This window comes from Cnephaeus nilssonii (assembly GCF_951640355.1).
Source record: "Cnephaeus nilssonii genome assembly, chromosome: 3".
In the NCBI taxonomy this organism is placed as follows: domain Eukaryota; kingdom Metazoa; phylum Chordata; class Mammalia; order Chiroptera; family Vespertilionidae; genus Cnephaeus; species Cnephaeus nilssonii.
Genome location: NC_137074.1, coordinates 108,738,328 through 108,762,914, shown reverse-complemented (window position 1 = coordinate 108,762,914; position 24,587 = coordinate 108,738,328). Strand labels below are relative to the sequence as shown.

General features: G+C 36.4%; 1 protein-coding gene across 1 annotated transcript in view; it reads right to left on the bottom strand.

Moving 5' to 3' along the window:
• The window catches only part of PLSCR5 (phospholipid scramblase family member 5), a gene marked incomplete at both ends in the record, with an annotated part of 67,195 nt that overhangs the window by 34,941 nt on the left and 7,667 nt on the right, over window positions 1–24,587 (bottom strand). The window contains 2 exons of the mRNA XM_079766347.1: window positions 574–616; window positions 20,229–20,392. Coding sequence (XP_079622473.1) covers window positions 574–616; window positions 20,229–20,392 — 207 coding nt within the window. The remainder of the gene's footprint in view (window positions 1–573; window positions 617–20,228; window positions 20,393–24,587) is intronic.

Genomic DNA, 24,587 nt, shown 5'->3' with positions numbered 1-24,587 from the left:
TAAAATCTATGTCAGGCAATATATCTACAGCTGTCTGTTATCCTGTTATCTATTTCAATTTTGACATCTTAGAAATAATATAATATGTTAAGAACAAAAAGTACTCAAGTAATTTGCAAGTTAGTCATACTCGTAAATTTGTTTATTGTTAAATAATTTGCCCATTTGATTAATCACCAATGAAATCTTAAAACAGTGGAATTTTGTTTTGATGAATTTTTTTAAAATTTAGTATCAAACTTGATTTGCATTTCTGGAATTATTAAGAAAAAATAAAAGTATTAGCAACCAGGGAAATGATCACATTTTTTAAAAATCATTTTAAGATTAAAAATAATGCTAGATTTCTAATGGCATATCACCAAAGACTTGGATAGTTTTATGCTTTTAGGTTTATTTTCATCAGCCTAATAATTTTACTTTCAATGTTTATTTTTAAAAAATAAAATAGTGCTATTTTTAAAACAGCTATTCTAAACATTTAACTTTATCCTTTATAAAGTATTTAGATATATAGGAACTTCTGAAACCTGAAATATTTTCCACAACTTTAATAGTAGAGGATACACTTACTTCCAAGAAGCTCCACCTGCTGGTGCACAACGATCAGGTCTAACTGTGAGGGCAACAGGACAGGGAAACATTACATCACAACACTGAAAACTTGTGGGGATATTCTTCTTCTTTTTTTATTTTTATTTTTTATTTGAGAAGCATATTTATTTTCACAAAAAAAGACCAAGAAACATGAAAATTGGCTATTTGTTTAAAAACTCAAAAAATATTCCACTTTATATGTTTTAAAGTTTATACAACTGGTCAAAAAAAATAAGCCTAACTAATTCAGGAATTGTAATCCCGCTATAAACACCTTAAAAAACAGAAAAAATATATGAAAATGTTCTTTTCAGATATTTGAAAACAGGCCTTACAGGACTGTGATACCTAAGAGAAGGAAAAAAATGAAGTAAATCTTACAACTGTCCTATATTTCTGCAGGAGTCTGTTTCCCAGCCCCAGCAAAGGCTGTGTAAAACCAGAGTCTAATAATCTCGGAGAGTTGAAGAGACAGCTTTTGGAATTCAGATAGGCTAAAGTAGCTATACTATTTTTTCTTTTGTGATTTTTATCTTTTCTTTCTTTTTTGTTTTTTATTGGTTAAGGTAGTTCATATGTGTCATTATCCCCCCATTTCCTCCCACCCCCCACTCATTCCCTCACACCCCTGTTGTTTGTGTCCATTGGTTAGGCTAATATGCATGTATACAACTCATTTGCTTGATCTCTCCCCCTTACCCTTACCCTTCCCTACCTTTCCTCTGAGGTTTGACAGTCTGATCGATGCCTCTCTGTCTCTGGATCTGTTTTTGTTCATCAGTTTATGTTGCTCATTATATTTTGTGGGGATATTCTTAACCTGTTTACTAGGCTACATAAAATTAGGTCTAACTGTTAAAGGTAACATGAAGGCCATGAAACATTATATCACAACATTTTGAAGACTTTTGGAGATATTATCAACCTGTTTACTAGAGTATATGAAATTAGATGATTTTCATGTTCTCTATTATCAAAACAGTTAAATACAACTCACATTTATTTTATTTACTTATTTATTTTTAAATATATATTTTTAATGATTTCAGAGAGGAAAGAAGAGGGAGAGAGAGATAGAAACATCCATGTCGAGACTCATTGATTGGCTGCCTCCTAAACTCCCCCTACTGAGCCTCAAGCCCGCAACTTGGGCATATACCCTGGCCTGAAATCGAACCATAACCTCCTGGTTCATAGGTCGATATTCAACCACTAAGCCATACTGGCCAGGCACAACTCACATTTTATATTAAAAAAGAAAGTAAAATGTTTTTTATTTAAGTGAAAATAAAAAATTGCAAGAACCTTGAAGATTCCAAGGCAGATTTGCCCAGAATATAAATAGAAACTATGCTTAACTATGCTCTCTTTCTGTGGTAATGGATAAAAGAGTACCTATTAAAATCAATACTTTGAGAAGATTTTTAAACAATATCTATGAATAATAATCCCTATGATGTTTTAAAAGTTGATTCCCCTTTTTTTATAAAAAAATGAAATAAAACAACAAGGATCTGAATGTCTGGCCACTCATTCTAACCCTGCCTAACTTTACTCCTAGTGGGTCATGCAGCAGCTCATTGCCCACAGTGATGATATATCCTTGTTACAGCAGAAAGAGCATATTGTGGAAAATTTTTTCACTCACACCTCCCTTTGGACTAGAAAAAAACAGAAATCCTGCTGATGTTGATAAAATATCAATTTAAGCAGAATAAAAGTTATGTCACTAAATGCATAACAGTAAAACTTTCCTTATGAAATTAGAAAAGAAGTCCATTTACAGTGATAAAGTATCCACACGAATGAGAAATTACTATGTTAAAAAGTAGCTAATACAAATTGTTTTTAAATAAAATAATAAAAATGTGCTTTTAGAATGAATGAATTACTTTGTATATATTTTAAATTTGACATTCAGTACTTGAAGTCAATATAAAATCTAATGCTGATAGTCTTTTCTTATGTTTAATTTTCTATGTTGCCTTTAAATGTACTCTATTCTCTTCCACATTAATAAACTCATATGTATCTGTTAAGTTGAAGTAGACACTACTAATATTTGGCATTGGGCATCACAAACTCAGAAAATTGGAAGTTACATTATTTTGTTTATTCTCCTTCTATATACTGATGTGGAGGTAAAGCTAATATTTATTTAATTCAAATATTGTTATTGATAAAAGTGTGCATGTGGCCTCTTAAGACTTATAACAAATATTTTCCAAAAATAATTTATGATTTTAAATATTCTAAAACCTATTTTAACAATTATGCAAATTAAAACATTAGAACCAACCAAATGGGAGAATGCATTTGTAAATAACAGCTCCAGCAAGGGGTTAACATAAAAAATATATAAAGAACCCTTACAACTCAACAATAAAAAGGATACCAAACAATTCAACTAAAAAAATAGGCAGAGGACCTGAACAGATACTTCTCCCAAGAAGACATAAAAATGGCCAACATATATGAAAAGACACTCAATTTCACTAACTATTAGGGAAAATGAAAATCAAAACTACAATGAGGTATCACCTCACATATGTTGAAATAGCTATTATCAAGAAGACAAGTAAGTGTTAGAGAAGTTGTAGAAAATAGGAGTCCTCATTCACTGCTAGTGGGAATGAAAACTGATACCGCCACTATGGAAAAGAGTATGGAGGTTCCTCAAAAACTTAACAGTAAAGTTACCATATCACCCAGCAAACCCCCTTCTGTGTATATGCACCCTTATGTTCATTGCAATATTATCACTGTGGCCAAGATATGGAAACAAACAAAATGTCCTTTGATAGATGATTAGATAAATAAGATGTGATATATATATGTGTGTGTATATATATATATATATATATATATATATACACACATATATATAATATACATATGATATATATATATACATATATATATGTGTGTGTGTGTGTGTGTGTATGTATGTATGTATGTATACACCCCCCCACACACACACACAATGGGGTACTACTCAGTCGTAAGAAAGATGAAAAACTGCCATTTGTGACAACATGTATGTACCTTGAGAATATCATGTTAAACAAAATAAGTCAGACAGAAAAAAATTAAGAACCATATGATTTCACTCACATGTGGGATATAAAACTGAAAGCAACAAATGAACAAATAAGACATACAAACAAACAAAAACTCATAGACATAGGTAACGGTATGGTAGATACCAAAAGGAAGAAGGGTAGGGGTATAGTAAAGGGTAGAGGAAAGAGATTTGCCTTTTAGTGGTGGGCACACAATGCAATATACAGATGATGTATCATAGAGTTGAAGCCTATATAATATTATTAATGTCACCTCAATAAATTTATTAAAAAATTATAATCAGTTTTTTTCTAGTGTACTATTGTTAGTTCTGGTCTCTTCTTTTGAGAAAAAAATGTAGGGCTTTGGGAGAAGAAGACATACGCCTAATAAAATTCTATCCATCATGATTTACCAGATGATATATGTAGAAGTAACTTAGGGATGTAGGAAGAACTATGAGGGCAAGACTAAGGTTTTGAATTTAGGAATTTTGAATATTAGTGTCATGGATCAAGTTTTAGTCTTGAAAATGAGAGGCCATCAATTAAGATCCGCTCTACAGAGAGAGACTACAAATGGCGGCAGAGAAAGTGGATGCTTCATGAACATGCTCCCAGAAACAAACTGAAACTACAAGTAAAATATAGAAAAACTTCCTGAATAATCAACAGAAGACTCACTGGAGAGAACCCTGATAACTGTGGACCAAAAGTGGAGACCGCATAGAGGCAGGAGGAAGGGGCAGAGGTGCAAAAGGGCAGGCAGGCTCCCACAGATAGCAACTGAAGTCTCAGAGAGATATCTCAGCTGTGAAGGGTTGCCCCTGAGAATTCTAGGATATAATCCTCAAGATGGGACCCCCAGCAGAGAGAACCACTCCTGAGAATGGTACCCATATAACAAGGGGCTCTGAATTTCCAGGAAGAGACAGCTGGAAATTCATGCACCCTCTTAAAGGGGCAAAGCACAAAATTCCCTGTGGAACCACCCACGTTGTGTTCCAGCAGAGGGAGGGCAGAGTGAACTGGAGCTGAGCAGAAGCTATGATTGGGGATGTGGGGGTTAGAGCACAGAAGGCAGATACCCCCAGTTTCCAGTACTGAGTCATTCCCTCACACAGCAGAGGTCATCTTTCCCACACAGACATTTGCCTTGCCTGAGGGGAGGGGGAGAAACAGTTGACTTACCCTATTGTAAAACACCTTGCCCTGAGGTCACTTAAGAGACTAAAAATAACAATTAGCCTCCAGGCAGAAGCAACCACCCCACCCTGTTGAAAAAAACTCTCGCCTCACCTGAGGACAATTGTCTGGGGCTATTCAAGTCAGAATCCTATCAGTCTGTAGACCAGGGGTCCTCAAACTTTTTAAACAGGGGGCCAGTTCACTGTCCCTCAGACTGTTGGAGGGCTGGACTATAGTTTAAAAAAAAAACTATGAACAAATTCCTATGCACACTGCATATATCTTATTTTGAAGTAAAAAACAAAATGGCAAAAACACCCGCATGTAGCCCGAGGGCCATAGTTTGAGGACGCCTGCTGTAGACAGAGGTGGTCTCTGGAGTTTTTGAGTCTTTGCTGGTCTAATTAGTCAGAAACAGCACTTGACATTGTCCTGCACTAGAGATTGAGAGGCATAGAAGATCGACCTAACACAAACCCAAACAGGGCCAAAATGAGGAGACAAAGAAAAAAAAAAAACCCAAATGAAAGAAAAACAGAATTCTCCAGAAGAAGAGATAAATGAAGCAGAGATAGAAAATTTATCTGAAACAGTTCAGACTAATGATGGCAAAGAAACTCAACAGCATGAAAAAAGATACAGTAACTATGAAAAAAGAACGGTCAGAAATAAAGGATGACATAACACAAATAAAGAACACATTGGAAGGAATACACAACATATTAAGGGAAGTTGAAAACCGAATCAGTAAATTAGAAGACAGGGTTGAAAAAATCACTCAATCAGAGAACTAAAAAGAAAAAAAAATAATTAAAAAACAGGAGGACAGCTTAAGGGAGCTGTGGAACAACATGAAACAACAATATTCAAATAGCAATTGTGCCAGAAGAGGCAGAAAGGGAATTAAGGGATAGAGAATGTGTTTGAAGAAACAATGACAGAAAACTTCCCTAAACTGGTAAAGGAAAAACTCACACAAAGAACAGAGGCACAGAGAACACCAAGGTAGAAGAACGCAAACTGGCCTACACCCAGACACATCATAATTAAAATTCCAAAAATTAAAGACAAAGAGCGAATCTTAAAGGCAGCAAGAGAAAAAAGAACTGTTACCTAGAAAGGAGCTCCCATAAGGCTGACACCTAATTTCTCATCAGAAACTCTACAGACTAGAAGGGTATGGCATGAAGTACTCAAGGTAATGGAAAGCAAGGATCTGAAACTAAGATTACTATATGCAGCAAGGCTATTATTCAAATAGAAAGTCAAATGAAGAGCTTCCCAAACCAAAAAAAAAAAAAAAAAAAAAGGCTAGAGTACATCCACACCAGGTCAACATTACAAGAAATGCTAAAGGAACTGCTGTGATGAGAAAAGAGAAAAAGAGAGATACTTAGACATACAGAATTAAAATAGCAGTAAATAAGTACTTATCACTAATAACTTTAAAAGTAAATGGATTAAATGATTCAATCAAAATGAATAGGGTAGCTGAATGGATACAAAAGCATGACCTAACTATATGCTATCTACAAAAGACCCACCTCAGAACAAAAGACACACACAAGATGAGAGAGATGGGATAAGAAAAAATTTTTGAAGCAAATGGAAAAGGGAAAAAAAAAATGAAGTAGCAATACTCATTTCTGACAAAATAGACTTCAAAATGAAGGCCATCACAAGAGACAACAAAGTCACTACATAATACTGAAGGGATCGATCCAACAAGAGGATATAACCCTGGTAAACATATCTGCACCTAATATAGAAGCTTCTAAATAAATAAAAATCCTTCTAGAGGAGTTTAATGGAGAGATCAACAAAAATACAGTCAAAGTAGGGTCCCAAGTTTGATTCTAGCTAATAAAAGGCTAATAGGCAAATTGTCCCCTCAGTAGTTTGACCGCTTGCTATGACATGCGCTGACCACGAGGGGGCAATGTTGAATGAAGGAAGGTCCCAGCTGGCAGCTGGCAGCCAGGAGATGAAGGACCCAGCCAGCAGCCAGAAGGCCCTGATTGGCCCTGATTGCCGTCAAGGCCTAGTGAAACTATCAGTGCACAAATTTTGTGCACCAGACCTCTAGTATTAGAAATAAACTACAATAAAAAGAATCACAAATGTTCAAACACTTGAAGGCTAAATCACATATTACTAAACAATTATTGGGTTAGCAACGAGATCAAAGAAGAAATAAAAACATCCTGGAAACAAATCACAATGAAAACACAACAATACAAAATCTATGGGACACAGGGAAAGCAGTTCTGAGAGGGAAGTTGATAACATTACAGGACTACCTAAAGAAAACACACAAACAAACAATAAAAATTGGTAATCAACCATCTAACTCTGCAACCTGAAGAATTAGAAAGAGAGCAACAAGAAAAGCCCAGAGTAAGGAGAAGGAAGGAAATAATAAAGATCAGAGTAGAAATAAATGACATAGAGACCCCCAAAATAAAATCAATGAAAACAAGAGCTGGTTCTTTGAAAGGATAAACAAGATTAATGAACCTCTAGCTAGGCTCACCAAGAAGCAAAGAGAGAGGACATATATAAACAAAATCAGAAATGAAAGAGGTGAAATAACAACAGATTCCACAGAAATATGAAGTCTCAAAAAATACTATGAGCAGCTCTATTCCAATAAACTAGTAAACCTAGAAGAAACTGACATATTCCTAGAAAAATATGACCTTCCAAAACTCAATCAGGGAGAATAAAAAAATCTGAATAGGCTGATAACTATGGGGGAAATTGAAGCAATAATAATAATAATAAAACTTCCAAAAAACAAAATCCCTGGACCAGATGGCTTCACAGGGTACTTTTATCAAACATTCAAATAAAAAATAAAACCTATCTCCCTTAGACTATTCCAAAAATTCAAGAATAGGGAACACTTTCAAGATCTTTCTAAGAAGCCAGAATTAACCTAATCCCAAAACCAAATAAAGATAATACAAGAAAGAGAATTTCAGGTCAATATTTTTCATGAACATAGATGCCAAAATTCTCAACAAAATTCTAGCAAACTGAATCTGGCATTACCTTAGAAAGAGCATACACCATGGCCAAGTGGGATTTATTATGAGGATGCAAGGATAGTACAATATCCGAAAATCAATAAACATGATACATCACATAAACAAATCGAGAGATAAAAGCCATATAATCATATCCATTGATGCAGAAAAAGCATTTGACAAAATCCAACACCCTTTCTTGATAAAAACTCTCAGCAAGGTGGGAATAGAAGGATCATACCTCAACATAATAAAAGCCATACATGACAAATAAACAGCCATCATCATACTCAATTTGCAAAAACCATTTCCCCTAAAAACAGGAAAAAGACAGGGATGTCCACTCTTACCACTCCTGTTCCACATAATACTGGAAGTGCTAGCCAAAGCAAATATACAAGAAGAAATAAAAGGCATACAAATTGGAAAGGAAGAAGTAAAATTGTCATTATTTGCAGATAACATGATATTGTACATAGAAAACCCTAAAGACTCCATATAAAAACTGCTACACATAAATTAACTTGACAATGTAGCAGGACACAAAATTAACACCCAGAAATCAATCTATGGCTTTTGTTTACACCAATAATTAGCTCACAGAAAGAGAAACTAAAAAAAAAAATCCCATTTACCATTGCAACAAAAAAATTAAGATATCTCGGAATAAATTTAACCAAGGAGGTAAAAAACCTGTACTCAGAACATTACAGGACACTGAAAAAAAAATACAGAGGAAGACATAAACATATGGAAGAATATACCATGTTCATAGATTGGTAAAATGAACATCATTAAAATGTCTATACTACCCAAAGCAATCTATAAATTCAATGCAGTCCCCATTAAAATACCAATGACATACTTCAAAGACCTAGAACAAACTCTCTAAAAATTCATCTGGAATTAAAAAAAGACCCCAAATAGCTGTAGCAATGTTGCTAAAGAAGAACAAAGTTGAAAGGATCACAATACCAGATATCAAGCTATACTACAAAGTCACTGTTCTCAAAACTTCCTGGTACTGGGATAGGAAAAAACTTGTAGACCAGTGGAACAGAACAGAGAACCCAGAAATTGACCCAAGCCATTATGCTCAATTAATATTTGACAAAGTGTCAAAAGCATACAATGGAGTCAAAACAGTCTCTTCAATAAATGGTACTGGGAAAATTTGACAGATACATGCAAAAAAAATGAAACTAGACCAACAATTTACACCACACACAAAAATAAACTCAAAATGGATAAAGAACTTAAACGTAAGACAGGAAACCATAAAATCTTAGAAGAAGCCATAGGCTGCAAAATATCAGACATTTTTCGTATCAATATCTTTACCAATACAGCTCCTAGGGCAAGGGAAACTAAGGAGAAAATAAACAAATGGGACTACATCAAAATAAAAAGCTTCTGCACATCAAAAGAAGCCATCAACAAAACAATAAGGAAGCCCACTGCATGGAAGAATATATTTGCCAAAGTTATCTCCAATAAGGGTTTAATCTCCAAAATTTACAAATTAACAAAAGGAAGATAAACAATCCAATTTAAAAAAATGGGTAAAGGACCTGAATAGACATTTTTCAAAAGAGTACATACCAAAGGCCAAGAGACATATGAAAACATGGTCAAAGTCACTAATCTTCTGAGAGGTGCAAATTTAAACAACAATGAGGTACCATCTCACACCTGTCAGAATGGCTATCATCAGGAAATCAACAAATGACAAGTGCTGGAGAGGATGCAGAGAAAAAGGAACACTCTTGCACTGCTGGTTGGAATGCAGATTGGTGCAGCCACTGTGGAAAACAGTATGGCATTTCCTCAAAATATTAAAAATGGAACTGCCATTTGACCCAGTAATTTCACTTCTAGGAATATATCCCAGGAAACCAGTAACACCAATCAGAAAGGGTACATGCACCCCTATGTTCATAGCAGCACAATTTACAATAGCTAATATTTGGAAACAGCCTAAATGCCGATGAGCAGATGAGTGGATTAGAAAAATGTGGTACATCTACATGATGGAATACTAGGCTGCTATAAAAAGAAGGAACTTTTACCATTTGCAACAGCATGGGTGAACCTGGAGAGCATTCTGGTAAGCGAAATAAGCCAGTCAGAGAAATATAAATATCACATGATCTCACTCATTTCTGGAATATAAAGAACATTATAAACTGATGAACAAAAATAGATACAGAGAGAAAGAAGTATAGAACAGACTGTCAAACTACAGCGGGATGGTAGAGGAGGGTTGGAGGGGGTGGGAAAGAGATCAACCGAAGGATTTGTATGCATGCATATAAGCTTAACTGATGTGCCCAGACACTGGGGCGGGATGTGAGGGCATGTGCCCAGGAGAAGGGGTGGCTGGGGTGAGGTCAATGGGGTAAAAAGGGGACAGATGTCCTACTATTTGTAATACTTTAAACCCGCGGTCAGCAAATTGCGGCTCGCAAGCCACATGCAGCTCTTTGGCCCCTTGAGTGTGGCTCTTCCACAAAATACCATGGCCTGGGCGAGTCTATTTTGAAGATGTGGCATTAGAAGAAGTTTAAGTTTAAAAAATTTGGCTCTTAAAAGAAATTTCAATCATTATACTGTTGATATTTGGCTCTGTTGACTAATGAGTTTGCCAACCATTACTTTAAACAATATAAAATCCACAAAATAAATAAAACTCATTGATGTATAAATGTTGGCCTGTTGCCAGTCTGTAGAAAAGCTTTCTGTATTAAACACTGCAATGAATTAAATTTTAAAAAAAGAAACAAAGAGAGAGGACCCAAATAAATAAAACCAGAAATGAAAGTGTAGATGTAAGCACTGACAACACAGAATTACATAGGATTGTAAAGAAATACTATGAACAACTATATGCCAACAATTTGGACAATGTGGATGAAATGGACAAATTCCTCGAAAAATGCAATCTCCCAAAACTGAAACAGGAAGAAGCAGAAAACCTGAATAGGCTAATAACAACTGATGATATAGAAGAATTAATAAAAAAAAAACTCCCAACCAATAAAAGCCCATGTTCAGATGGCTTCACATGGGAGTTTTACCAAACATTCAAAGAAGAACTAATACTTATACTTCTCAAACTATTCAAAACAATCTAAGAGGAAGGAACACTTCCAAGCTCTTTTTATGAGGCTAGCACTACCCTAATTCCAAAACCAAAGACACTAAAAAGAAAGAGAATTACAGGCCAATATCCCCAATGAACATACATGCTAAAGTCTATGAAATCAATGGAATACTAGCAAATTTTATTCAGCATCTATAATAATAAAAGCATATTATGCTAATTAGACCGGACAGCCAAACGACCTTCCAGACGTCGTTCTGGATGTCCTTCCGGATGCAACTGTGGCAGTGGGGGCTGAGGCAGAGGTGGTTAGGGGCAATCAGGCAGGCTGGCAGAGGGGTTAAGGGCCATCAGGCAGGCAGGCAGAGTGATTAGGGGCCATCAGGCAGGCAGGCTAGCGGTTAGGAGCCAGCGGTTCCAGATTACAAGAGGGTGTAGGCTGGGCTGAGGGACTCCCCCTCCTCTGTGCACAAATTTCGTGCGCCAGGCCTCTAGTTATATTATAAAGATCATACACTATGACCAAGCTGGAGTTATTCCGGGGATGCAAAGATGGTACAATATTCACAAATCAATAAACGTGATACATCACATAAACAAATTGAAAGACAAAAATCATATGATCAGATCAATAGATGCAGAAAAAGCATTAGACAAAAATCCAACATCCATTTTTGATAAAAATTCTCAGCAAAGTGGGAATAGAGGGAGCATATCTCAACAGAGGGAGTATATGGGAAACCTACAGCAAACATCATGCTCAATGGGCAAAAACTAAAACCATTTCCCCTAAAAATAGGAACAAGACAGGGATATCTGCTTTCACCACTCTTATTTAACACTAGAGGCCCGGTGCACGAAATTCATGCACAGGGGGGTGGGTCCCCTCAGCCCAGCCTGGACCTTCTCCAATCCGGGACCCCTCGGGGGATGTCCAACTTGCCGGTTTCAGCCCAAACCCAGGAATCGGGCCGAAACTGGCAGTAGGACATCCCTCTTACAATCCGGAACCAATGGCTCCTAACTGCTCACCTGCCTGCCTGCCTGATTGCCCCTAACTACCTCTGCTTGCTAGCCTGGTTGCCCCTAACTGTCGGCCCAGTTGTCCCTAGTGTAAGGTGACCAGATTTTAACATTGGTAAAGCGGGACACCATTGACCAGGGAGCGGGGGGTGGTGGTGGTTCTTGATTAAAAATTTGGTCTATACGGAGCAACAAAAATTTTCATAGAACACAAAAATAGTATTGTAATATATTTTTTTAAATTTCAACATAAGTACAATTTACAAATATAATAAATAAAAAATTATGTATAGTATTATTTTATTCTTTGGCATATTTCTCATTTGAGTGAATTTTTTTTAGTAGATTGCTGTCGTTGTTTAAAAGGTCATGAATTTGCCATAATGTAAGTCGTAAGTGTCACTTTCAAGGCCGGCACTAGACTTTTTGCGGCCATTATAAAATATAAATAATACGAGTACTGTCTGCTAAATTCAAGAAAATTTATGTATTTATGAAATAAATAAATAAATTACTTACCTAAATTATCTGAATAGCTGATTTGTAATGACATCACTTGTTTAACTAGCTTACTAGCACGCAGTACGATGTGTATCGTCTGAGAGACAGTTACAAAATGTTTTTGTCGTTGCCAATCCCAAAAAATGCCATTGTTCATTAAGTCCAAACAATGGTGGTTGAATTCTAACAACTGATCAATAATGCGAACTTTGATAAGCAGTTCTCAATAATCCGTTCTCAACAATTATTTGTTATTACTAAAGTTTAACATTATAAAATTAACAAAAATAATATAAAACTCATATCCTGGCTAAATAGCCACATGGCCGCCGAAAACCGTATATTCCCTTCCCGTTCTCCCGCTGTTCCCTAGCTTGTCATGCATTCTTTCCAAAAATCGGGACTTTTTAAAAACGCTGCGGGACGCGGGACAAATTGTTAAAAATCGGGACTGTCCCGCCAAAAGCGGGACATCTGGTCACCTTACAGGGCCCCCCCTGCTGGCCTGGTAGCCCCCAACTGCCCCCCTGCCAGCCAGGTCACCCCCAACTGTCCCCCCGCTGGCCTGGTTGCCCCCAACAGCCCCCTCCACTGGCCTTGTTGCCCTCAACTGCCCCCCCCCCACTGGCCTGGTTGCCCCTCACTGCTGTCCCCTCCAGCCTGGTTGCCCTCCAACTGCCCCCCTTGCTGGCCTGGTTGCCCCTCACTGTCCCTCTCTGCTGGCTGGTCGCCTCTCACTGCCCCCCCTGCTGGCCTCGTCACCCCCAAATGACCCCCTGCCGGCCTGGTCACCACCAACTGGATCCCCACTGGCCTGGTTGCCCCCAACTATCCCCCCTGTTGGCCTGGTTGCCCCTAGCTTCCCCCTCTGCTGGCCTGGTTGCCCCATGCAACTTTCTGGCCAGTCGTTTGGTTGTCCCTAGCTAAACCCCTGCCAGCCTTGTTGCCCCAAGCAGCCTGCTGTTTGGTTGTTACTGTGAGGGTGTAGTAACCAATTTGCATATTACCCTTTTATTAGTATAGATTAGAAGCCCAGTGCACAAAATTTGTGTACTTGGGTGGTCTCTCAGCCCGGGCAGCACCCTCTTGCAGTCCGGGAGCCCTTGGGGGATGTAAATTGGCAGTTGGACATCCTTAATGCTGCCGCAGAGGCAGGCGAGGCTCCCATCACTGCCACTGCGCTCACCAGCCATGAGCCCTGCCTCTGGCTGAGCGGTGCTGCCCGTATTGGAACACACTGACCACCAGGGGACAGCTCCTGCATTGAGCATCTGCACCCTGGTGGTCAGTGTTTGTCATAGCGACCGGTTGTTCCATTGTTTGGTCAATTTGCATATTAGCCTTTTATTATATAGGATAGTCCTGGAAGTCTTGCCACAGCGATCAGACAAGAGGAATAAATGAAAAGCATCCAGATTGGAAAGGAGGATGTAATACTGTCATTATTTGCAAATGACATGATATTATACATAGAAAACCCTAAAAACTCCACCAAAATAGTAGTAGATTTATTAAATGAATTTAGCAATGCAGCAGGATACAAAATCAACACCCCAAAATTGATGGATTTTTTTATACATCAACAATAAATTCTCAGAAAAAGAAACTAAACAAGCAATCCAATTTATCATTGCAGCAAAAAATTAACATAATTAGGAATAAACTTAACCAAGGAGGCAAAAGACCTGTATTCAGAAAACTACAGGATATTGAAAAAGAGATAGAAGAATATATAGACAAGTGGAAGAATATACTGTCTTCATGGATTAGTAGGATCAACATCATTAAAATTTCCGTACTACTCAAGTCAATCTACAGATTCAATGCAATCCCTATTAAAAAATACCAACAGCATATTTCATAGACATAGCACAAATTCTCCAAAAATTTATATGGAACCCAGAAAGACCCTGAATAGCCACAGCAATCTTAAGAAAGAAGAACAAAGTTGGAGAAATCATAATACCAGATTTCAAGTTATACTACAAACTCACCATAATCAAAACAGCCTAGTACTGGCACAAGAATAGGCATAGAGATCAATAGAGATCAATGGAGATCAATAGAACAGAATAGAGACCCCTTAAATTGACCCAAGTCATTATACCCAATTAATATTTGACAAAGATGGCAAGAGTATACAATGGAGTGAAGACAGTCTGTTCAATAAATGGTGTTGGGAAAATTACACAGATACATGCAGAAAATTGAAACTATACCACCAACTTACACCATACACAAGAATAAACTCAAAATAAATAAAAGACTTAAATGTAAGTTGGGAAACCATAAAAATCCTAGAAGAAACCATAGACAGCAAAATCTCAGACATCTCTCATAGCAATACATTTATGGATAAATCTCCTAGGGCCATGGTTGGCAAACTGTGGCTCGCGAGCCACATGCGGATCTTTGGCCCCTTGAGTGTGGCTCTTCCACAAAATACCACGGCCTGGGCAAGTCTATTTTGAAGAAGTGGCATTAGAAGAAGTTTAAGTTTAAAAAATTTGGCTCTCAAAATAAATTTCAATCGTTGTTCTGTTGATATTTGGCTCTGTTGACTAATGAGTTTGCCAACCACTGTCCTAGGGCAAAGAAAACTAAGGATAAAATAAACAAATGGGACTACATGAAAATAAATATCTTCTGCCTTGCAAAAAAAAAAATCAACAAAATGAAAAGAGAGCCCAGTGTATGGGAGAATAGGGAGAACATATTGTCAATGCTACATCTTTAAAGGGTTAATATCCAAAATATATAAGGAACTCATACAATTTAACAAAAGGAAGGCAAGCAATCCAATTAAAAAATGGGCAAAGGTCCTAAATAGGCACTTCTCTGAAGAGGACATACAGATGGTCAAAAGTCATATGAAAAAAATCCTCAAAGTCACTGATCATCAGAGAAATGCAAATCAAAACAACAATGAGTTATCACCTCACACCTGTCAGAATGGCTACTATCAACAAATTAAGAAATGGCAAGTTTGGCGAGGATGTGGAGAAAAGTGAACCCTTATTCACTGCTGGTAGAAATGTAGACTGGTACAGCCATTATAGAATACAGTATTGAGTTTCCTCAAAAATTAAATAGAGAACTGCCTTTTGACGTAGTGATCTCACTACTAGGAATATATCCTAACAAACCTGAAATACCAGTCAGAAAGTATGTATGCATCCCTATGTTCATAGCAGCATAATTTACAATAGCTAAGATCTGGAAACAGTCCAAGTGCCCATCAGTAGATGAGCAGATAAAAAAGCTGGGTAACATTTATACTATGAAATACTATGCAGCAGTAAAAAAGAAAATATCTTACCATTTGAGACAGCATGGAGGGACCTGGAGAGTATCATGCTAAGTGAAGTAAGTCAGTCAGAGAAAGATAAGTATCACATGATCTCACTCATATGTGGACTCTAAGTAACAAAATAAATTGATGAATGGAGTGGATCCAATGACATGGAAGCATGGAACAGAGTGCAGAATCTCAGAGGGAAGGCAGGGGAGGAAAGGTGGTGGGTAATCAACCAAGGATCTTGTGTGCATATATGTGTAGCTCATAGACACAGACAATGGACAGTGAGGGCCTGAGGTTAGGGGGTGGAGTGGGCTGGTGGGGGATAATGGGGAAGAAAAGGGACATATGTAATACTTTTAACCATAAATAATTATTAAAATAATAAAAGATCAGCTCTACAATGGAAAGGGAAATTGTATCTCTGTAATATCTAATAATAGCAGTTGTTTGTTTAATGACTTCTCTGTAGTAGTCACTGTGCTAAATATTTTGACATAGTGTCTGATTTAATTCTCAGAAGAACTCAGAGGTAGATATCATTATGTTTTACATATGCAGAAACAATCCCAGATAGATTAAGTAGTTTGTCAAAGAATTGCAGTTTGCAAATTGTTAAGCCAGGACTTGAACCCTGGCTGTACTGTAGCCAATTTTGATATGCTTTCCAGTCTGTTACACTGGCATCACTAAACTAATTTTAGAACCTGAGAAAAGCAATTCTTTAGTGATACTATTGAACTTTTGAATACCTTTCTTCCATATTTTCTCTTCTCTTATATTCACCCCATCTTCTGTAATAGCATTTTACTTGATTTGATCTATCTTTGTGAGAAAATCTCCTACATTTGAGGGTCTCATTTTGGTTGTTCTTGTAGTTTCCTTTATTCCTAGGCCATGTATCAACCATGGTCCAAATGAGCCCTTTCCATATATTGCTATTAATATATAAACTGGGAGTTGTTGGAAAGTGTAAACTTTAAACTTAATTGAATCATATATTCAGGTGTCAGGGCAAGTCAAGTACTCCTGAAGTATGAAAGTTATAGAATGGACATCTAATGACAGAATTGAATATATAGCTTAATAATAAATTCTTCTCCATAATTCTTCAGGTTTACAAGTCTCAGCAATTGCATTTAATATATGTACAGTTGACTCTTGAACAAACCATGTTTGAATTGTATGGATCCACTTATGTGCATATTTTTTTCCATTAAATACTATTAATATATTTTCTCTTCCTTATGATTTTCTTAACATTTCTTTACCTCTAGCTTACTTTATTATAAAATACAGTTTATAGTACATATAACATACAAAATTTTTGTTAATTGAGTATGTTATCAGTAAGGCTTCCAGTCAATAATAAGCTATAATAGTAGTTAAGTTTGGAGAAAGTCAAAAGTTTTACATGAATTTTTGACTATTCAGGGGATCAGTGTCCCTAACCTATGCATTGTTCAAGGCTCAACTCTACTTCAAAATAAACTGAATCTTTACATTTTTTTGTAGACTATAACTCACTACTCTTACTTCTAGGTAAATAAATTATAATAATTATCCTTTGACACTTGTAGAATAAAATATCTTTGACTATTTTGAACATGTTAATCTAATCTGGAAGGAGAAGCTTTATATCATTCTTAGGTTTAACCTACATGAAAAAAATATGCATCTACAAATATGCATATATACACATGTGTACACACATACACATACACACACACACACACACACACACACCTGGGAATTTATTTACAAATTGTAAATGAAAAAAGGATTTTCAATAGTGATTGAATGAACTTGATTAAAAGAGAATAGATGACTTTTAAAAATTTTACTTTGATTTTTTAAATTTAGATAATTTTGTATATTTTTGTGTATTTTCCTGTTTATTTATAGAAAAATGTACTATTTTCAAACATCATAATTTTACTTAATTCTTACATTTTTTAGATAAAAGTTAATGCATTCTATGCCTCTTACAGACTTGTGGTATAAAGCTTTTAAAATGGTCATTCATTCTGTTAAAAATACACTGCTTTAAAAACAAATATGTATTCTTTTAGTGTAAAATGAATAAACCATCTTTATCTTTGAAATAAAATATTCACCAATTTGTGGTATATTTTTGTATTCTGTAAAATATTACCAAAGGTATATTCTTGGAAAATTGACTTTTTGTTTTAGAACTGAAGCCTATGAGCTTATACCTCTATTTATTGAATGTGAAAAAAAAATGTATTCATGTCAAGCGTCTTGCTCTAGGTGTGTCATCATTAATGGATGGGAGAAGAATATGTGATGACCGTATGTGATAATCAAACCTCAGCCCTCTGTTACTGGTCTATCACTCTTATCCTTGCCAAAACCTTGTCTGACAAAGTTCCCAAACAGCTTGCAGCAGTTAATCAACTCAAGTCAGCTATTCCAGCTGATCCTTTCTGCAGATGGAAGATGGTGGGTTAGCTTCCCCAGCTCTTTTACATATCTCCCTGAGCTCAACAGTCTCTAAAGTACATTTGTCTGCCAGTGGGTTTCTGGAGAAAGCATCTGCAATAATAAACATTTTCCCAGGAACATATGCTGCATGCAGCTTAAATCTATCAGGCATAACAGAAATCTCTTGTACCTTAAGGGAATTAACACAGATTTGACTTTGCTAAAGGAGATAAACTTTATACTTTGAAAGAATGCCAAACAAGCAGAAAATTGCAGCAGATGTGCTGACATCTCAATATCAGTGTAGGTGTATTTCTAATCTTTTGTAGGATAAAATACCCAAACAACAACTGTACATAGATAATTGCTCTTCATGTGCCACATAATTCTGATGATATTTCTTTACTGATTTACTATATGGCTTGAATCAATGCTTACACTCCAATGATGACTAATGACTATATATAATAAAATGATTTTTCAAGCAAATTGGCTTGAAGATGCAATAATGTCAAAGACAATATTATCAACTTGGTATTTGACAAAGGAGGCAAGAGCATACCTTGGAGTCAAGACAGTCTCTTCATTAAATTGTGTTGGGAAAATTGGACAGATACATGCAAAAAAATGAAACTAGACCACCAACTTACACCATACACAAAAATTAACTCAAAATGGATAAAGGACTTAAATGTAAGATGGGAAACCATAAAAATCTTAGAGGAATCCACAGGCAGCAAAATCTCAGACATATGCCAAAGCAATATCTTCACTGATACAGCTCCTAGAGCAATGGAAACTAAGGAGAAAATAAACTAATGGGACTACATGAAAATAAAAAGGTTCTTCACAGCCAAAGAAACCATCAACAAAAGAACAAGAAAGCCCACTGAATGGGAGAACATATTTGCCAATGTTATCTCCGATAAGGGTTCAATCTCCAACATTTACAGGGAACTCGTAGAACTTAACAAAAGGAAGATAAACAACCCAATCAAAATATGGGCAATGGACCTAAATAGACACTTTTTGAAAGAGGACTTTCAGAAAGCCAAGAGTCATATGAAAACATGCTCAAAGTCACTAATCATCTGAGAGATGCAAATCAAAACAACAATGCGGTTACCATCTCACACCTGTCAGAATGACTATCATCAACAAATCAACAAAGGACAAGTGCTGGCAAGGATGTGGAGAAAAAGGAATCCTTGTGCACTGCTGGTGGGAATGCAAACAGGTGCAGCCACTGTGGAGAACAGTATGGAGTTTCCTCAAAAAACTAAAAATGGAACTTCCATTTGACCCAGTGTTACCAGGTCTAGGAATATATCCCAAGAAACTAAAAACACCAATCAGAAAGTATACATGCACCCGTATGTTCATAGCAGCATAATTTATAATAGCTAAGATTTGGAAATATCCATCCACCTTTTGATATTCAGTTGAAAACACTGAACTCTCAGATCATTGTAGAAGCCTCTCTTCAGGCATAACAACTTTTTTTCCCTTTATGCACATGTTGCAGTTGTGTGCTTATCTGGCTTTGGTACATAGCCTGGTGCTTCTTGTCAAAATTTTTTGTCTTGCCAAATAGAGTCTAGGTTTTATGTTTTCTATGTGCCTTGATTTTAGCAAGTACTCAATAAATATTCTTTAATTAAATAGCTGTAGGTGTTGAGACATACATATTAGACAATTCTTTGAGGATCAATTTGCTGATACTTTGAGCAATGAGGATAAATGTGCTCTTGTTACTCTGTCAAATAAATAAGGAAACTAAAAGTGGTAATAAATGAAACATAAATTTCTTCCCTCAAAATAGAAATAAATAAAAATAAAATATTATAATTTGATGGTTCATTATACTATTCTTAATTCAGTGAGTTATTTGTTGAAGTCCTCCAACCTTGGTTGAAAAGCAAGAAATCACATTTGTATTCATTTCAAGGGGAAACATATAGAAATAGAGAAATGACAAACACCTGGCTTAAATAATCTAGACCAGGAGGGAGGCTGCCTGGTTGAGGGTGACCTGGCTGCCACACTTGGCTGTCTGGATTGGAAGGTGAGACATAAAGGGTGTGGTCTATGTCTGAAGCTCCAGGAAGAAAACCAGGCAGGCCTCTACTTCTTTGGTTCTGTGTATCTGCAAGAGAATGAAAGTCCCAGCTTACATTTAAATTCAGACAATTACATTTAGTCTTTCTTATAACATTTGTTACTTCTTAATTCAGTGGATAGATTCTCTCCTGCTGCCCCTTACTTCATGTTTTTTTGGGGATGCTTTTTTGTTGTCTAAAGTTTTACATATGTCACCTTTTTCCCAGATTGACATCCCGCCCCCCTCCACGTCCCCATGGGAATTCCCACCCCTGAGGGCAAGCTCCTACCGCCCCAGTGCCTATGTCCATTGTTTATGCTAATATGCATGCATACAAGTCCTTTGGTTGATCTCTAACCCCCCCACCCCCACCTCCCTTGCCATTTGCTCTGGATCTATTTTTGTTCATTAGTTTATGTTGATCATTATATCCTACATATGAGTGACCATGTGATATTTATCTTTCTCTGATTGGCTTATTTCACTTAACATAATGCTCTCCAGGTCCATCCATGCTTTTGCAAATGGTAAGAACTCCTTTTTTTTTTTTTTACCGTAGCGTAGTATTCCATTGTGTAGATGTACCACAGTTTTTCAAACCATTCATCTGCTGATGGGCACTTAGGTTGTTTCCAAATCTTAGCTATTGTAAATTGTGCTGCTATAAACATAGTGGCGCATATATCCTTTCTGATTGGTGTTTCTGGTTTCTTGGGATATAGTCCTAGAAGTGGGATTACTGGGTCAAATGCGAGTTCCCTTTTTAACTTTTTTGAGGAAGTTCCATACTGTCTTCCACAGGGGCTGGACCAGTTTGCATTCCCACCAGCAGTGCATGAGGGTTCCTTTTTCTCCACATCCTTGCCAGCACTTGTCCTTTGTTGATTTGTTGATGATAGCCATTCTGACAGGTGTGAGATGGTATCTCATGGTTGTTTTGATTTGTATCTCTTGGATGATTAGTGACTTTGAGCATGTTTTCATATGTCTCATAGCCAGAAAAGTGTCCTCTTTCAAAAAGTGTCCTCTTTCAAAAAGTGTCTATTTAAGTTTTTTGCCCATTTTTTGATTGGATTGTTTATCATTCTTTTGTTAAGTTGTATGCATTCCCTGTACATTTTGGAGATTAAACCCTTATTTGAAATAGCATTGGCAAATATAGTCTCCCATAAAGTGGGCTTTATTTCATTTTTTCCTTTTCACTCTCACTACCACTTGCTCCCTAAAACAGAGAAAATCAATGTAGAAGATTGCTAGCAATAGATGTGAGAAAAATGGATAATTGGGGCAAAGTACATGATTTTTTAAAATGTATTTTTGAAGGCATTAAAGACTTCTGTTCAAAGAGCTAAAAAATTATGAACTACAAATGAAATGGGAATGGTAAAAGGAACCAAGTATTTTCTACTTTTAAAAGAATAACCTTAGAAATAGGTTTTGAATCATATTATGACTTTCAAGGCACATTCTTTCTTCCCCAAATATTATGAGGGTGTCTCATAATTTGAAGAATACTTTGTGTCCTTATCAATCATACTGCGATGACTAAATTTAATTCAGTGCTTCTTATCCTTTAGCCAGCACCTGAACCACCTGGAGAACTTGTGATAAGGTATCTGGGCCCCACTCCAGAGTTTCTGATTTAGTAGTTGGGGTGGGGCTTGAAAATTTACATTTTTAATAAGCTCCCAGATAAGCTAATGCTGCTGGTCTGATGATATACTTTGAGAACTAATTGTTTAATTCTATATACTATGAGAATATTCATAACTAATTTATGGGCTTCTTAAAGACAATATAATATCTAACATTAACTTAGTACTCAGTATTTTGTATAAAAACATTAAAAATTAAAATATATATTTTTTCTTGATTTAAAGAGAAAGACACATAAATTTGTTATTCCACCTATTGATGCATTCCTTGATTGATTCATGTATGTGCCTTGATTGAGGATTGAACTTGCAAACTAAACTATCCAGCCAGGACTAAAAATTTTTCTTTCACAATATGAATCACTTTGTAGCTCACCTAATATTGCAAAAGAAAAAATAATTACAGATTTCTATAATGTTTGGATATTTTTTAGACAATTACCTGTTTTTTATATTATTCCCAGGTAAAAATGTTGCTTTTTCAATAATATCTTAGATTGAAATTTCGAGATTGCTATTTCCCCTGTATTAATCTGGAGCCTGTGCCAAATTGTGCATAAGCCCTAATAAGAGATGCATGCAATAGCATTCTTCTTTGTTAAAGAATAGAAATAATTCTTTCTATGATTATTTTTCCTTTTTCTATCATATGCCTGCCATTTGGATACCTCCCTCAATAGATACCAATTATTTTAAAAAAAAATTATCAGTGTTTTTACTTCTCATTTATTAATCCATTAATTAACAAGTTATCACATGTGCATTAATTTAGTTTATCAATACTATGCAGTTTTAGAATGAGTGTAGGTGTGGATTAAGATTCATGACTAACAAGGTCGGAATAGAAAAATCATACCTCAAAATAATAAAATCCATATATGACAAACCCACAGCCAACATCATACCCAATGGACAAAAACAAACCATTTACCCTAAGAACAGGAAAAAGACATGGATGCTCACTCTCACCACTCCTGTTTGACAGAGTACTGGAAATACTAGCCATTGTGATCAGACAAGAAGAAGAAATAAAAGGCATCCAAATTGGAAAAGAAGAAGTAAAATTGTCCTTATTCACAGATGACATGATATTGTACATAAAAAACCGTAAAGACTCCATCAAAAAATTATTGGACTTAATAAATTCGGAAATGTAGAGGGTACAAAATTAATGCCAAGAAATCTATGGCATTTCTATACACCAATAATGAACTTATAGAAAGAGAGACTAGGGGAGAAAGCAAGATGGCGGCATAGGTAAACACTTAAACTGCTGCCTCGCACAACAATTTCAAAACTACAACTAAAAGACAAAATGGACATCATCCAGAACCACAGGAAGGCTGGCTGAGTGGAAATTCTACAACTAGAAGGAAAGAGAAAAGCACACTGAGACTCACAGGAGCTGCAGGAGGCAAAGGTATTGAGATGCGTGCATGGAGACGACTGGCAACTGAGTGCGTGGCAAGCTGAGCATAGAGGCTTTTGCAAGTCTTGTCTCATAAGGGTGTTTCCAGCACAGAAGTTCTCCCAGTGTAGACACAGCTGATCCTCACAGCCAATTGGCCTGGTGGTCAATTCTTCCCAGTGATACCAACAACAACCAAGGCTTAATTACAACAAGACTGTGCACACAGCCTACAAAGGGGTGCACCAAGAGTGTCCACCTCAGGTAACTGGGGAGGCTGAGCCACTGGGCCCTAAAGGACACCTAGCACACAAAGCCACTCTATCTACTCAGGGAAGCAGCCAAAATGCAGAGACAAAGAAACAGGTCACAAATGAAAGAAATGGAGGAAAGCAAGTGACTGGATATAGAGTTCAAAACCATGGTTATAAGGTTTTTCTAGAAAAGGCTGATAAATTTAGCGAGACTCTCGAGGATATGAAAAAGGATCAACTAGAAATTAAGCATACACTGACTGAAATAAAACATATTATACAGAGATATAGCAGCAGACTAGAGGATTGCAAGAATCAAGTCAAAGATTTGAATACAAAGAAGCAAAAAACACCCAACCGGAAAGCAAAAAGAAAAAAGAATCCAAAAATATGAAGATAGTGTAAGGATCCTCTGGGACAACTTTAAGTGTACCAACATCAGAATTATGGGGGTGCCAGAAGAAGAGAGAGAGAGCAAGATATTGAAAACCTATTTGAAGAAATAATGACCAAAAACTTCCCCCACCTGGTCAAAGAAATAGACTTACAAGTCCAGGAAGTGCAGAAAACCCCAAACAAAAGGAATCCAAAGAGGACCACACCAAGACACATCATAATTAAATTGCCAAGAGCAAAAGTAAAAGATTGAATATTAAAAGCAGCAAGAGAAAAACAGTTAGTTACCTAAAAGGGAGCACCCATCCAATTGTCAGCTGATTTCTCAACAGAAACTATGCAGGCCAGAAGGGAGTGGCAAGAAATATTCAAAATGGTGAATAGAAGTACCTACAACCAAGGTTACTCTACCCAGCAAAGCTATCATTCAGAATTGAAGATCCAATAAAGAGCTTCACAGATAAGAAAAAGCTAAAGGAGTTCATCACCACCAAACCAGTATTGTATGAAATGCTGAAAGGTATTCT